The sequence below is a fragment of the Fringilla coelebs genome, assembly GCF_963513975.1.
Source record: "Fringilla coelebs genome assembly, chromosome: 4".
Lineage (NCBI taxonomy): Eukaryota > Metazoa > Chordata > Aves > Passeriformes > Fringillidae > Fringilla > Fringilla coelebs.
The window spans coordinates 48,314,716-48,330,354 of NC_140032.1; the positions used below are offsets into that span (position 1 = coordinate 48,314,716).

The 15,639-nt window shown below is 39.6% G+C and overlaps 1 protein-coding gene across 1 annotated transcript in view; it reads right to left on the bottom strand.

Annotated features, from left to right (window-relative positions):
• Window positions 1–1,040: 1,040 nt before the first annotated feature.
• TET2 (tet methylcytosine dioxygenase 2) overlaps window positions 1,041–15,639 on the bottom strand; it is a 69,963-nt gene continuing 55,364 nt past the window's right edge. The window contains exons 4-10 of the mRNA XM_084205017.1: window positions 14,795–14,888; window positions 13,533–13,741; window positions 12,570–12,720; window positions 11,272–11,361; window positions 8,704–8,841; window positions 7,049–7,409; window positions 1,041–5,807 (exon numbers count right to left, since the gene is read on the bottom strand). Of these exons, the coding sequence (XP_084061143.1) occupies window positions 4,393–5,807; window positions 7,049–7,409; window positions 8,704–8,841; window positions 11,272–11,361; window positions 12,570–12,720; window positions 13,533–13,741; window positions 14,795–14,888 (2,458 nt within the window). The 3' untranslated portion in view covers window positions 1,041–4,392. The remainder of the gene's footprint in view (window positions 5,808–7,048; window positions 7,410–8,703; window positions 8,842–11,271; window positions 11,362–12,569; window positions 12,721–13,532; window positions 13,742–14,794; window positions 14,889–15,639) is intronic.

A 15,639-nucleotide genomic window follows, 5' to 3' on the forward strand; every position in this document is an offset into this window, starting at 1 on the left:
AATGCCGATAACAAACTCAGGCTCTCAAAAAAGGAAGCTTGAGAATTTTTATTGCACAGAAACATTTTGCAGCTGTGAAGAGAGCAATTTCTGTCTTCTCCCACAGAATAGGCTATTTCAGAATTCAGTCCTGTTATCCCCTGAAATTAAACAAAGGGGCCAAGAGAACAAGGTTTTGTCTGATGTCTCCAAGAATGTATGTCCTGGTATTGATTCAGACACACTTTCTTACTGCTTCTGCTTTTCTCTAGATTGTGAGTGAATTAGATTATACCTGAGGTTTTTGGCTTTAATGGTTTTGTGTTTTTTCTTGATCACAGAGTAATTTAGGTTGGAAAAGTTGCTTAAGGTCTTGAAGTGCAACTGTAAACCTACATTGCCAAGTCTGCCACTAAACCATGTCCCCAGGTGCCACATGTACAGGTCTTTTGAGTAGCTCCAGGGATGGTGAGTCAACCACTTTCCCGGACAGCCTTTTCCAATCTTACAACTCTCTTGGTGACAAAATTTTTCCTAACATCCAATTCTAGTCCTCACTTGGCACAATACTATTTGTTGGAGCCTCCCACCATTTGGGAGTGATTTGAAATAAAGTAGAAAAATGCTTAACCAGGTACAGCTGAATACCCCAAACAAACAAATGAATGCTTAGAGTCTCCCCCTTGTCCTGCCTCTGCTAGGTGTGCATTTGTGGCTGTTACTTGAGTAGTCAAGGCACTGGCCCAGTGAATATGCCATATTCATTTGTATACATAAAGACCAATGGAAAAACAGCAGTGAAGCTCTACTGTCTCTTCCTGCCCATAAAAATGCCTCCCTCCTTCCCTGTAAACAGAGATTTTATGGAGCTGTAGCCTGACCTCAGCAACCTGTGTGCCAACCTGTTGGAGGTAAGAGTCAAAGCAGAACTAGGAATAAATGTGATGTTTAGGCTTCCTGTTTTCAAGTCCCTAGTGATGCACTTTGTTTGAGCATGATGCCTGCTTTGTTGTTAGCTGGTAAAAATGACAAGGAAGGACTTCTGCAAGACAGACTTAGAGTGCATTAAATAAATATAAATTTTATTAAAAACACCCACATCTCAGCGTTATCAGGAATGATATAATAATAAACAGCTTTCAAATAACCTGCATTACATTACAATACTTACAGTATTTATAACCATCCTTGGATTCTTTTTATAGACATACCAAACATCTCATGAAAATGAATGAAACTAAAGTAAAAAAAAAAAGTAGAACATAAGCATAGAAAATGCACACAGAAGTTCATTACCTTAGTGTCAAACTGCTAAAGTTTCCTACACAAGTTAACCACTAGCTTTAGAAGTGAACTTTATACTGCTGTGCGTCAATCAAGATGAAAAATTCATTCAAGTAAAGTTGACAACTCTCAGAAGCATCTTCAAGTATGGCTATAATCGACCTGATAATCCTATACAAGCAACTCTGTCTGCTTTGTCATTCGTTCCAACTGAGGCAGGGTTCTGTACACCAAAAATTACAGCTCAGGTATTTACAATACAAAACTGATTCTCCAACTAAGCTTCCTGCTCCTGCTGCCAGCAGTTTGGCAAATGACGGTGCACGGCATATTGACCAAACATCTACTATGGATTACATGAATTAGATAGGATTTAAAAAAAAATCACCAAAAGATGAAGATATATAATGATTTACTTAATCTGACATATAACCATAATTTTTTTTCCCAAAAAGGCAAAACTTTTGTTTCCATGAGTGGATAAAATCACAGACTGAGAAAGCCCAAAATTGCCGTAATAAATATTTGACCATTAAACCCAAAGGCCTCCTTTGATTTACTTGAGTTAGGTTGTGATTCTGTTGGATAGAAATTCTTTTGACCAAACATAATCTTACAGTATATTGCACAAGATATAGCTGGGACATGGAGGTTTGCATGTTTAGGGAAGCCCTTGTACTGACTGTACCTTCTTATATTTTATTTTATTCATTACAGTATCCAAGAAGCCTTGTTTAGAGAGTGACTTGAACAACTCTAGCAAACAGTCACTTGCCAAACCCCTGCCTTACATTTTTCCCTTTAATCAGCTCAGTGCATTCTACTTTCTTTTTGTTTAACCATTTGAAACAGTCAAAACATTCTAAATCTCTTAAACACTTCTATTACAATAAAAAGAGCTAACAAATTTACAAAATTAGTTTTAGTTACACAATACATATACAAGAAAAATAAGAGAAGGGATTCAAAAGAAAAACATTAAATCCCTGAAAAAAGAAACAAAACAAAAACAAAAAACCCAAGAATAATATATTTAACCTACAACAGCTTTACATACACACAGGTGACACGTTGGCATAGGAGAACATGAGCTGAAATATCCCTGAATTTTTAGAACCAAAAAGGAAAAAAAAAAAAAAAAAGGTGAAGTTCAAGTTATACTTGCTAAAATGTCAAGTATTGAGAGTTTTTTGTTTAGGTTTTTTTTATTTGTTTTTTTTTCAAAGGCTGTTGGGGGAAAAAGATGGTATACAATATATAAACTTTCACACTCAGTTCAATATCCTATTGCCAAACTAGTGTTGAGGTATATGACAAGTAGGAACATCACTCAAACCTTTTAATGTATTTTTAGCTCACATTATGATATATTTGTAGCAGGCTGAGTAGCACCATGATGTGAATTCAGCTCAAAACCCAAATATATATAGATATAATATTTTTACAGTACTAAAATACTAAAGCATTGCGTTAAAAAAAGTTTTGTTTACAATTTAATTTACTATACAACTCTCCTGCTTTTTAAATTTTTCTTAATAGAAATTAATGATTTAAAACCACCACAGCAAGCCAGCTGCCTATTTTTTTTTTCTATTAATCAACGGAATCGCACAGAACCAACCCTGTTTCATTCATCTTGTGTAGGCATCGGTCTGCTCAGTCTTTCTGGAAAAGAGGCCACTTGCACCAAGAAATGACTTGCACCACAATGTACATAATTATCAACACAAAAGCAGGTCTGCCATTCCATAGTGGGAGTGCACAGATCTCTAGAAACAGCAGAAGCCCAAGCTAACTAGGTGTAGTCTGTTGCATGCTGCTAATTATTACCTGTGGTTAATATAAAATTCTTTCCTTAAAACTGTACATATTTGAGCAATGAACTTGTCATAATAATTGTAGAAAACAGTTTACAGTATAGCTGTGTGAGATGAGCACCAGAAAAAAATGTGTTTTGTGTACTAAAGTATTCCCTTATATCCAGTAAGCCCCATTTTTACCATAACTGACTGTATTAAAAATGGATATGTAGCCCACTAGCTGATGTATGGCTAAACCAAAAGTATTTAAAAGCTTTTTTTAGTTTAAAAAAATTATCTTTGCATTTTAAAATCAAAGTAAACTCTTTTTTTTTTTTTTTTTTTAATGTCTTAGTACCTTAGCATTGTTCAAGTTGCCAAGCTTAGGTAGACAAAGTGCTTTTGAAACACTATTTAAAAAAAAATATCTCTCTCTCTATTTTATTGTCCTTTTTTAGGACTTGACTGGATGAGCAAAATCCAGAGGTCTTTGTAATTCCCATATGTTAAAAAGTAAGCTTATTTTAACACCAGGTAACTTCAATACATACATGAATGAAAAGGTCCTCCCTGTTGCTGAAGAACATTTGACTACATCATTGACATTTTATTATAAAGGCATTAACTGTTTCACTGATAAAATAAAGACACCATTCTCTTGGATAGCACCATGGTTTTAGAATATTCAAACAAATTCAGTGTTTTGCTGTCTATTTGTCTTATCTACTTTGTTAAATAAAATCAAAATACTATTAAGATTACAGTAAAAACTGCATGTTAAAAAGCCATAATTCCAGTATTTCAGTACATCATAGATTCAGCACCAGATGTTATTTTAAGATTCCTGCAGTTGTAATACTACAGTATTATTTTTTTAGGGTTGTTTTTGCTCCTGTTCCATGACTATGCAAACTTGGTGACATTAAAAGTGGCCACAGATGTGAAAAACTGTAAGAAAAAAAAATCCATTTGCAGATTATCTCTTTCAGTAATAGAGCCAGTGTTTTCCAATGTAAATTGTGAAATGCTTTTTTGTTGTGTTCTCTCCTTTTTTCTTTCCTTTTATTTTCTTCTGTTTGTAAATTTTTTTTTTGCATAGGATGCTTTGGTCTGTTTCCTATGTGCCATCTGTGACCACTTAAAAATCAGAGGAAAACAAGTGCTCTAGTGAGATTTACCTCTTTTTGCTGGTGTGCCGAGGCTTTTTCCACCGATGAGCTCCGTAAAAACACTGTTTTCTTCTCCACCCTTGCCTTCCACGAAACCTAAAGCACTACTACCCTAGCGACAAGGTGTTTTTTCAAATGAGGTAACCAACCAAGGTGTGAAGTCAGATATATCGGTTGTAAGGCCCTGTAACCCGTGTAAAGGCATATGGAGATGTGGTGACGGTGGAGTCCGTGGTGACCGACAGTGTCCTTTGTGCCAGAGACTTGATGAAGCGCAGGTACGTTGGCTCAGAGGGCTCGTGGGGCTCCGCAGGCTCCCGCTTGGCTTTTTTGCCGTAGGATTTCTGAGGCACGTAGTCTGGGCCGTACTTCTCGCATTCCTCCTCTTTCTCTCTTGCTTTCTCAGCCATCTTCGCCTCCCACAGAGCCAGGCCGTGTTTTGGCTCATTCATGCTCTTGTGCTGGTAAAATACAAGGGATATTCTGGTGGGATGGTTCCTGTTGGGATTTTTTAAGGGAGTCGTTGCGTGGAGCTCACGTTTTGCACACTCTATGAGAATTGACCCATGAGATGGAGCAACTGCCACTCCTCCAATTTCTGGATCCAGAAAGTTCTGCTCACTATCTGACCAGACTTCATCGGGATCCTCTGCTTTTTCTGGATTCAGCACGTCAGTTTTATCTAAACCACCCTGGGGAGTAGTCCTGTCATGGTTTTGACCTGGAAGCATGTTAGACAAACCATTAACTGCATGTGAAATAATTTCATTATCCTTATTTTGGAGATGCAGTGAATTAGAGGGACTACTAAACATACTTGGAGCAGAATGGTAGTCATGTGATAAATGTGGAGGGGGTTGTATGTGATGATGTTCGCCTGTTTTAACCATGGAGGCATAATCCACGCTTGGATTACTCAGATTAGATTTTAACCTTGAGGCAACCTCCATAAAATGGCCATTGGCCTCATGGGTTGAGTAAGAGGAAAATGACCCTACGTGGTGTAAATTTGGTCTAATGGTGCAATTACTGAAGGAGTCTACCTGCGTATTTTGGTTTCCATAATTCAAGTACTTGGGACCAAAACTCTGGTTATTCCCAAACCTCTGCTGGTATAATGTTTGAATGGGTGGTAGACTTAGTTTAGACATATGGTCTTGGCTCTGGCAACTATACAAGTCCATGTGCTGATGCTGGGAAGAGTAGGAGCCCAAGTAAGAGGGGCAGTTGTCCATAGCTATGTTTCCATTGCATTGGTAGGGGGGATATTGGTTATTTTGACTTAAAGATCCTGAATAAGGGTTCATGGGACTGGAAGAATTCAAATAAGACCCCGCAGACTGTGATGAGGTTGGATAGAGGTTCAGAGGATTGGACCCTCCATATGGATCTGAAGTGTACGAAGAGTTTGGATAAGCATTGGCTGGATTAGGCAACCTTCCATAGAGATTTGCAGAACCTGAACCCGAGTAAGAGTTAATGGGATTTGATTGAGGGTTGTTAGGGAGAGAGCGCTGTGGATGTTGCTGCTGCTGCTGCTGTTGTTGTGTGGCTGGTCCTGAAAGACGTAAAAGATCTGTAGATGTAAAAAGGAAAAAACAAACAACCACACAACAAACAGGCTTTTTAAAAAATGGCCCCAAACCAACCAACCACCCAACAGATTACATACTTTATATGAAATTTCTAAGAAAAGTAGATTCATTAACAGACGCTCCCTTTCTCATATCTCAAACACCATCCTTTAAGAAGCTGAATAAATGCTAATGATACTCTTCCTTTTTGGCATGTGTCCAACGAGCTCAGATGCTAGTGGCAGTGGGGAAAAGAGGACAGTGCAGTCTGTTCAGAGTCACATGCACAAAATCCAAAGAGTTGAATCATCTTTTAAGTAGCCCATGAAATGGAGCATCAAAGTGCTCCCAAACAGCCGTGCACAAAGTGACTTTCTTTTCCCCAAGAATAAATAATTCTTCTCATCTACATGAATAGAACTGACTCCAAGAAATGTCCCTAGCAGTATGTTAAAAACAACATTCACTGGTAGAGCAGTGCAGTAATCAGTGAGATTAACTGAAAACTGAAGACATGAGAGCAAAAATAAGATTCATTAAAGTGCAATGGCATCATTTAATGGTCACAGCCCTTGCCTGGGTCATGGGACAGCTGACTTCTGTTCATAGGTATTTCAGTGACCTTCTGGGTGGCCCTGGATGTATCACTTTTTTCCTCTCTAGGAAAACTGCTGCAACAATAAAATAGTTCTGATAACTTCCTTGCTCAGGACTCTCAAATCTGCTGCTGAGAACTGCCATAAGTTCTTACTCCACTATGGAAAACCTGCTTTGCTTTTGGTCTTGAGGCAGAGAGTATAAATAGTGGTAAAGAGGTTATGCTTGTATCTCCTGAAATCAGGAGGTGCTCTGTAACAGTGGCAGACATTGAGTGATGTGTAGGTCAATCTTTGGCAGCAGCACCACAACAACTCTTCATGGCTTCTAGCACTCCTAGTCCTTTAAAGATACTTTACAATATGCTGGATGGCAAGCAGAGTTATTTTCTGGATTTCTACAAGTGTTAACTATCCAACAGCAAAGGATTTCTTATTGCAACTTTTTTTTTCCTTCTCTGGAGTTGTACCAAATTTCACACTCTAGTATTTACATAATATTGATATTCGCTTTCAAGAAATTTCTTGCCTTTTTCCTTCAATACATTCTTGGGCTGAAAATAATGGTTTTCTTGAGGCTGATTATAACTGGCCCTGATTTGTAGGATGCTTACCACTGCTGACCCCGCTCAGATTCCTGTGTTTACCTGCCAGCTGCTTCACATGACCCGCTGCTTCAGAGGTGCCTTGCTTGTTGCGTGCTGCAGCAGACTTCTCTCTCTCAGTTTTGCTAGACCCATTCTCCAAGGAGGAAAGCTTTTCTGCAGCTGCTTTCTTTGCTTCCAGCTTCCTTTGCCGACAGGTCTTAACGGGCTCTGCTAACATCCGTACTTTTCGTCGAAAGGAGGTAAGGACCTGGATGCTGCCATTCCTCTTCTTCTCCTCCTGGCCCTCAGTGCTTCCAAACTCATCCACATCAGAGACTTTGTATAACGGGAGCACGTGGAGCTGCTCATCTTCTGGTGTTTGGCCAATTTCACGATTGTCTTCTCTAGTCAGTGTGCAAACCTGTTAGAAAAGTGTATTAGAGATCTGAATCTCTGACACTGTCAGCACTGGCATCTGGCAATCTCTTTGTAAACTTAAGTTTCCCTGCAATTTTTGCATATCACAACAAGCCTGCAAATGTAATTTCTTACATTCCTTTGTTGGACAGTGTTAAAAGAAACAGAGGTGTATAGGTATCTATTTCTTTTACTTGTGCTGAAATTAACAGTATAGTTAGGAATTACCCTCATGTGAAATAAACTCTGTGATCCATTGTACCATGGCCAGAGAGCTAAAGCGGTGGAATTTGGGACTTTGAACTCACCTGAAGATTCTGTCACTACAATACATGAGGAAGCTACCTATTAGAGAGAGTGTTCAATATAGCACACCTGTCTTCTACTTCACACCCCCTTTACAGTGCAACTGTAATGTTAATAACAAAATCTAGGGGAGTTACTGTTGTCATGCAGCAAGCCTGTTGTATTAGTTCTAACTAGAACAGATATTGGGAGGATGTTTGTGGGAAAAGGTGTGATAGGGACATATTCTGCAACAAAATCATTGTCCCAGCTTTGGGAAGAAAGCTCAGCTGGAAATGTACATTGGTGGTGATTAACTTGTGAGTTAAGTCAGACCCTGGAAACAGGAAAAATTCAGTTTGATTTAAAAAGGCAGATACTCTCTTTGGTCGTAATAAAAGCTGCGCTGTGAATCTAGGGAGCTGCTTCTTGCTACAGCCTTAAGAGTATTCTTTCCTGTGTTTGGCCCAACTGTTTTGTCACAGAAATAATCCAATACACATTCAAAACCATTCTAGTATCTTCTACAGAACTTCTGCTGTACCTTCCAGAAATCACAACTGAGAGTCAAGGGTACATGGGCTTGCAGACTTTCTGCTCAAGTAGGAATAAAATCCAAATTTTCCAAAACTCTCTCAGAAAGAAGTTATTTGTTTCTACTTTTATTTTATTAGAAGATATTATCCAAAGTTGTTAGAAAAAGAAGGATTTCAGGAGGATAAATATGAACTGTTTTGTGCCAGGAACACTGAAACAGGCATTTCAGTGCTGCTGGAACTTTCTTTCCATTGTCTCCACAGTTCCTCTTCTACCAGGTCTGTGTTAAACCTGGTAAGTCTCATTCATTTGAAAGAAAAATGTGTAGGGGGTAGTAACTTAGCTCAGTTACTGCCTAGTGGGTTTTTTTTACTGATCTGCATTATACAGTATAAATTTAAACAGAGAGGAGATAATGAATGAAAGCCAGGAGCTGAGTGCTGGAGTGAGGAGGCTGTTACACATCCCAGACTTACCAGAGTACTCCCGTTTTGCATATTGTGCAAGTCTCTGTGAGCATGAGCACAGAAGTCGAGGCAGGCAGTGACCCCTGAGAACGGGCGACCTTCCTTCAGCCCCAGGCGGCACTCGGGGGCTCTGTGTTCGTACTCGATCTGCAGAGACAGGACAGGTTTCACTGGGTGCTCCAGGAGGGCACAAGGAGTGCTCTGCTGTGACCAAGGGCAGGTCTCCCTCATGTCTTGGAGGTGACAACAAACACATCTTGAAAGCAAATAAACTACATCTTTGTTCCCTGGTACCTTCAGTCTCTGGCATGATCTTGAAATTAGTCACTAATACTTTTCTTTGTGTATTATTCCTGATTTTCTGCCAGGGGTTGGTGTTTTTACATGACAAATGCAGCGCATGGTTTCCGTGACTGGTACTCTGAGAGTGATATGTTTGTGTAGCCTGGAAGTATACCAAGCTATTAAGGGAAAATGGCTTTAGAAAACTGACTCCAGAATGACTTAATGAAAAATAATAATTTGCTTTTTGATTTGTAATATTTTGGCATGCTAAAGATGTATTTCATTAGCTTAAGTACAAATCTAAACCCTGACTAAAAAGAGAGAGAATTCAGTCAAGACAGTGCTTCATACCCATGCAATCATTATTAAGGAGCTTTACAAAGAACTCAAAATGCAATAACATACCTTACACAAAAAGAAAGGATTTTGTAATGGAAGGTAAAGCCTTAAAACAATGATGGTTTCATATTTTATTTCAAAAATTAAAAATGAGTTTATAAAATGCTTTGCTGAAATTCCTGAACCTTTCAAGTGAATGCACAGAACATCTACACTTAATGGAATTTAATGGATCCCTTTTTAAGTTAAGGTCAAATTAGATGCTTTTCCAAGTCTTCATTCAAAATCACTAAAAATATGTCTAGTTTGCTCACAGACATTTATTTTTCAAATCTGGATTATTTACTTCCCTGGAATCTGAAAACAAGAGCAGAAAAAAAACTTGAAAACTGTATAAACTTCTTTGGAATTAAATGTGAATAGTCTGAAATGTTTGCCAGACTATAATTGTCTGATCAAACTATACAGGTTTAGCTGCTCTCCGAAATGTTCTGTTTGGTCCAGTTGGGAAACAGTCCCTTTCCAGTTCTTGGTTGTAATCCAGAAGTGGTCCAGATTTGGATTAGAATAAATCTGGGCATTTGAAAGGTGGTTTTAGTGCTTTTTTGGTTTTAGAACCTTTTACAATATCATACAAATTAGAACTCAATCATCTCCTTTTAAAGCCACTGGCAGTAGCTGAAGTACAGTTTCCCCACAAATACAAGGTCTGCATGAAACTCCTGAAATAAGCCAACCTATACACATGCCTTATTACATAAGGTAAAAATTGAACCTTGTAAAAGCATGTATTTTCAACAAATGTTGGGCAGCACCACAGCTTACTTGGAGAAAAGTTCTTAAGTGAATTTTTGTGGGAAAAGAAAAGCAGCCCAAGCAAAGAAACGATTTATTGTTCACCACCTCATTTTTCTTTTCTTTCTCTTCTTATTTTCTCTTGTCTCTCAGATATTGTGACAGATAACCACAGCTAATGGGCACATAGCCACAGTTTTCTCCATAGTGAGTCTCCAAACATTATCAGATCAGGTAGGTGAAACTGGGTAAGTCTGCACTGAGTCTGCTTACCCTGTCTAGCTGCTGCTAAATATGCAGTAAAGGAGTGAATTTTACAGCAGATAATAATGGACAGTTCTGTGTTAATTTACTGTTTCTGTTAAAACTGAGACTCTGTCTTGTGCTGGTTGTACAGTGCTGTCAGTAGGAAAGCAGGGTGATGTCACAGTTTGCAGTAGATGCTGAAAGTTTGGGGACTGTAAGTTCTGTGAATGTTTTCCTAACAGTAGTAAACTTGAGCAATGAAAAGAAGGTCAATACGTTTGCAAGTGGTGTGCAGTCAAATTTTGGTGTAACTATCTGAAAGACATGAAATGTAGATGAGACACAGCCACAGTGGGAAGCTCTTCAGAGCTCTGAACGTGTCTGAGAACAGATCACCTCATGCAAGAAGGCTGGTGCAGCCACTTGAGTGCAGACACAGAACTGAGTGTATTAAAATATAGAACTTCCATTTAAAAGCATGTTCATAAAGGCTGTTTTGGTGAAAACTGAATTCATCTGCTGCTTGAGAGAGCAGAACTGAAACTGTGGCTTCAGGACTTGAGTGCAAACTGCTGCCAATTTCATGCCATGTATATGGCAGCTTTGTTGGTTTGGATGGTAATTCATGCTAAATCAAGAAATTTGTATTTTGGAGCTGAAGAGTGAAATAATTTTGTCATGTTGATGTAGCTGAAAAGATTAATTCTATTTAGTGGACCAAATCTTGCTAGTTTTACTTGTGAGAGCATTTTAAGTGAAATTGTTCATTTCTATTTGTCTTCATGCTGATATCAACAAAATGTTAGCAGGAAATGTATATGATGGTTTGGTGCAAGGCTGAAGCATTGGGATGTGTGTTAAAAATCAGGCTATTTCCATGACTGCTCATATTCCTTTTTTCCCCCATCATACCTGGTTGTTATATGCATCAGGTGCAAGCTTCTTGTAGGTAGGTGCCATCAGGGTTGACAGATTCTGCAAATGGGATTCTAGTTTTTCTTCCTGTTAGAGATGAAACAGGGTTCAATGACACTTCCATACTGTACATCTGGGATCCAGCAAGTTGGGGTCTTTACACAATTGTGTTTACACTGACAGTTGTGTAAAGGCATAAACCAGTATCACTGGTGTTTAGACAGTGACTGTTGTGAATCTCCTTTTAATTTCATTGTTCCAAGGCCTTTAAAGGAATGGAGCAGTGTAGTGGAAAACCTGCAATAGAACATCATCTACTATATTCTTAATTTGTTTTATATTAAGAAAAATCCCCAACGTGGATATATTTTAGATCTAAGCGTGATAATCCTCATTATTTTCCTTTTTGGAGTTGTGGGAAAATAATACTCTTCAGAAAGCTTGAAAGAAATAACATCAGAATAATCCAAGTAAATATGGCTAATTTAAGGGTTTTGCACATTGCAATGACAACACTTTGATATACTGAAATATTTTTATTTTATATGTCTCTCTGATTATGAGAGAGTAATGCTTGGATTTGTGTAAGACATCAGAATACAGTAAAACTAGCATGGCAGTACACAAGCAAGGGACTAAATCTGCATATCCTTGCCAGAAAGCAGACTGGGCCACTGGAGCTTCACATGACTTGCTGGAGATGTCCAGGAGTCACTGCAGTCATAACTTCAGGGTATCTTGTGTCCAGGCTAAGGTCAATGTTTATTACTCTGGCTTGTTTTAAACGTTCGCCAGTTTGTTGTAACACAGAGGCCGGTCTGGAAACATTCAGTGAAGCAGGACTGTATGTAGATTGAGTCTTCCTATCCTCTTCTTCCTATTGTCATCTCACAGTTTCATCATGTTTGTCGCCATTGAACCAGTCTGCTCTGGTTCCCAGTTGCAGTGTTATGTGCCATTAGCTGGTAAACCTTCCATTGTGCCACTGGGGAATGCTCAATTTCAGGCCTAATACAGCCAGAATTATTCAGGCCATGCCTTCTCCTCTAACTGTGAAAGCCTGCAAACATGGTTTCAAGTCTCAGGGCTTTTACCAGCTGTCAGAATTTGGACAGTCGATTCAGCTGGCTCAGTGACTGGAATCAATTGGTTTTGACTGGCAGTTATTTAATTACCCTACATGTACAGCACTCAGGGAGGCCTTGGGCCCTGCTCTCTTGTACTGGATCTCTATTTACAGAGTGACAGAAAACATTTCTTTGCAAATGAAGCTCATTTCAGAAATGGACACCAACCTCTTTTGGGTCATCCCCCATCAGCTTAAACTTTCTTGGAATCTTGCTTCTGGCAAACTTACAACCATTGTAGTACATGCTCCAGGAGCAACCGAAGGAAAATGAAGCACCACAAGTTTCAGGGTCCAGCCCTTGGCATGCACAAGTCCGTCTAAAAGATAAGAGAACACAGCTGTTAGCAGCAGGCAGATCCCCCCTGTGGTGCTCTGGCAGTGGCCATCAGTGTTCTGCCAGTGCTCCAGGGAATCAGCAGTGTGGATAATCTTCCACCAGTAAATAATGAAGAAATGCAAGAGGGAGACACACACATCATAACAGAATAATTTATCAGAGTGAATAATTTCATGCTTACAAAGCAGCGTCTTTGGGGGTTCTATACTTGGGTGAGAAACACAGCTTTGCTTGGGTGAGGGTATGTTTGTGTGGTGCCTTGCTAGGTACTGATATTCATAGTGCTTCAGGGGCTTGTGCTGACAGCCCTGCAGGATTTCAGAGCCCTCTGACAGGGGCTAAGCAATAATTCCTGAAATATGACTCTACCCATGAAGCTAAAGTAACGCACAGTGATAGCTGTGGTAATTTTGGTCTAAATGTTCTTGTCTCTCAGAAAGGCATAGGAAAGATATACAGTGCAATTTCTTTAGATTGAGGCTAGTCTGTGTCAGCTTACACAAGTATGATTTAGTGCATCCAGCTTTTATTTCAGTGTTAAGGTATCAGGTATCCTGGCCCCTGCTGACATCTCTTCTTTTAAATATATTGAGATGCTTCACAACTGTGAGAAAATGTTTTTCCCTGTTTATAAGAGCATTTACTTTGGGTTTCCTACAAAGTTTCTGGGTTTTCAAACTGCACAAAACAGCTGGGAAGGTTGTAGATGTTTCAGGGTAACAGCATGAGTAGAGTTGCTGGGTCTGAAGATGGAGCTGCAGGTTTGGTGAGCGCAGCCCTTGCTCCACTTACTCTTCGTTCAGGGCGCAGCGCCGGTTGGTGAGCGTGCCGTACTTGCGCAGGGTGTCGGTGAGCTCCGAGTAGAGCCTGTCGGCCAGGCTGGTTGGGATTCCCTCCCAGACCAGGATGAGAATGACGATGACGGCCGTCTCACACGTGTGTCCTGCTCGCTCGCGCACCAGGCAGAGCAGCTTCTCCTCCTGACTGCTTCTGCGGACTACCTGCATGTACAGCAACACACACCCCAGAGCCCCAACACAAACGATGCCATTCTTAATGTGAAGAGCAAGAGAGAGGGAAACCTCAGCATTACTGTGCATCTGGGAGCTTACTTCTACTTGTACCCTCCTCTTTGCTTCTGGCAGTTCAGTCTGTTTTCCTCACTGTGATAAGGCAGGGCTACCCTTTGTGTTTAATGAAGCTGACTCTTAAGAGGTTGACTGATGGCATGGAAAGCTGTGGTGGTGGAAACCAGGCTTGTAAAAGCAGGATTCCTCTGCTGAATCTGCGTTAGGAGTGTGGCCCAGACTGATTGGTGAGCAAGAGGAAGTGAGCAATGGGGTATCTCCCCACAGAGCTGGGTAGGGCAGGAAGCATGCAGGCAAAGGCAGGCAGTAAGGAAGGGACTAAATAACTGGACATGGGGGCTCTCTTGCCTTCCCTTCCAAACTTAAGCAGCTCTTTTCATAACCAGCCTCACAGTTTTGTGACCTCCTCTTATTACATGCAAACATTACAGTGTTGGGAGGAAAGCAGTAGATGTTTTTCAAATAAAAGTGTCCCTCCAGTAGCATAAGCACTGAGAAGCTTTTCCTAAAAAAGGTGCAGTCTGGCATGCATAAAACGTATAATGCATGAGTTTTTCCTCATGCTGTCTTTCCCCAGCAATCCCAACCACTCAGTAATTTGTTCCAAAGTAAGACAGTGTTTGCTAAGAGGATGTCCTAACACCTCTCTCAAACTGGGAACGTATTTTAAAGACATAACAGTGGTGCACTTACTGGACTTATTTGTAAGTGCACCAGGTGGTGCAAAACTTTAAGCAAATATGCTCTTCTTCTTAGGTTTTCATACCTTTGAATTAAATTTTATTCTTGCTATTCTCCATGCAACAAGTTAATGGAGAGAAGGGTGGGAGCAGGCTACAGGCACCCCATATTACTGCTGCTGTTGAGCTATTTGAACTTTCCTAGTGCCAGTTAACAGGACATGTCACTGCTGTCAGCTACATGAACCATCATACCAAACTAGATTAATTTGTTTACATCACTTACCCATTTAGCAATTGGACATCCTTGAGAACTTTTGCCTTCTTTCCCAGTGTAGACAACCCTCTCAATCCTTATAGCTTTACCCTTCTGTCCAAATCTTAAACAAAACAAAAATATGTACAGTAAGCAGATTCATGTGGTTCTGTGTGAACACTGAAAAGATGGAGTACATTTGCCAGTCTTATCTTAGAAAAATAAACACTATGAATTACAGGGAAAGATGTGCAGTGTAGTTTGTCTTAATGATTTTATTACAGTAGTGGAATGATATATTAAGAGAGGCAAATGTCTTTAATGCATCTCAGATGGCTAAAAATTATCAGTATCGCATTAATATTACTAAATATTTTAGCCATTTCTTTAGAGCATTTGTTATAGATGACATTTTGAAAAGTGATTTTTTTTAAAAAAGGAAGTCTTTATTTTGGTGAAGAATTTTATATTTTTATTTTAATTTCTGGGTTGAAGTTGTTTCTGTGAAATGTACATAATTAAATTGTCATGGAACAGCTGGCATGTAACAGTCACTTTATTAATTTTCTGTGCTTAGAGTGAATCAGTTTCTGGCTTAGTGTGAATCAGTTAAATCAGGATTCATTTGCTTCATATCTATTTTTTAACTTTATAATCCTCTCATAAATTCTTACTTATTTACTTCTACTCGACTTCTGTACTCCAGATAGGATCACAAGGTACCCTCAAATAGCACAATTTGGGTGCCTTTTTGCAGGCAAGGTGGGCAAGCTCAGCTCTTGCTGAAGCGTTTAAACAAGGGGATAAGGCTCTCAAGGCAGGCTCTAGTTCCATAAGCAAGCAGTGCTGTTGCCAGAGCAAAGAGGACCAACTTT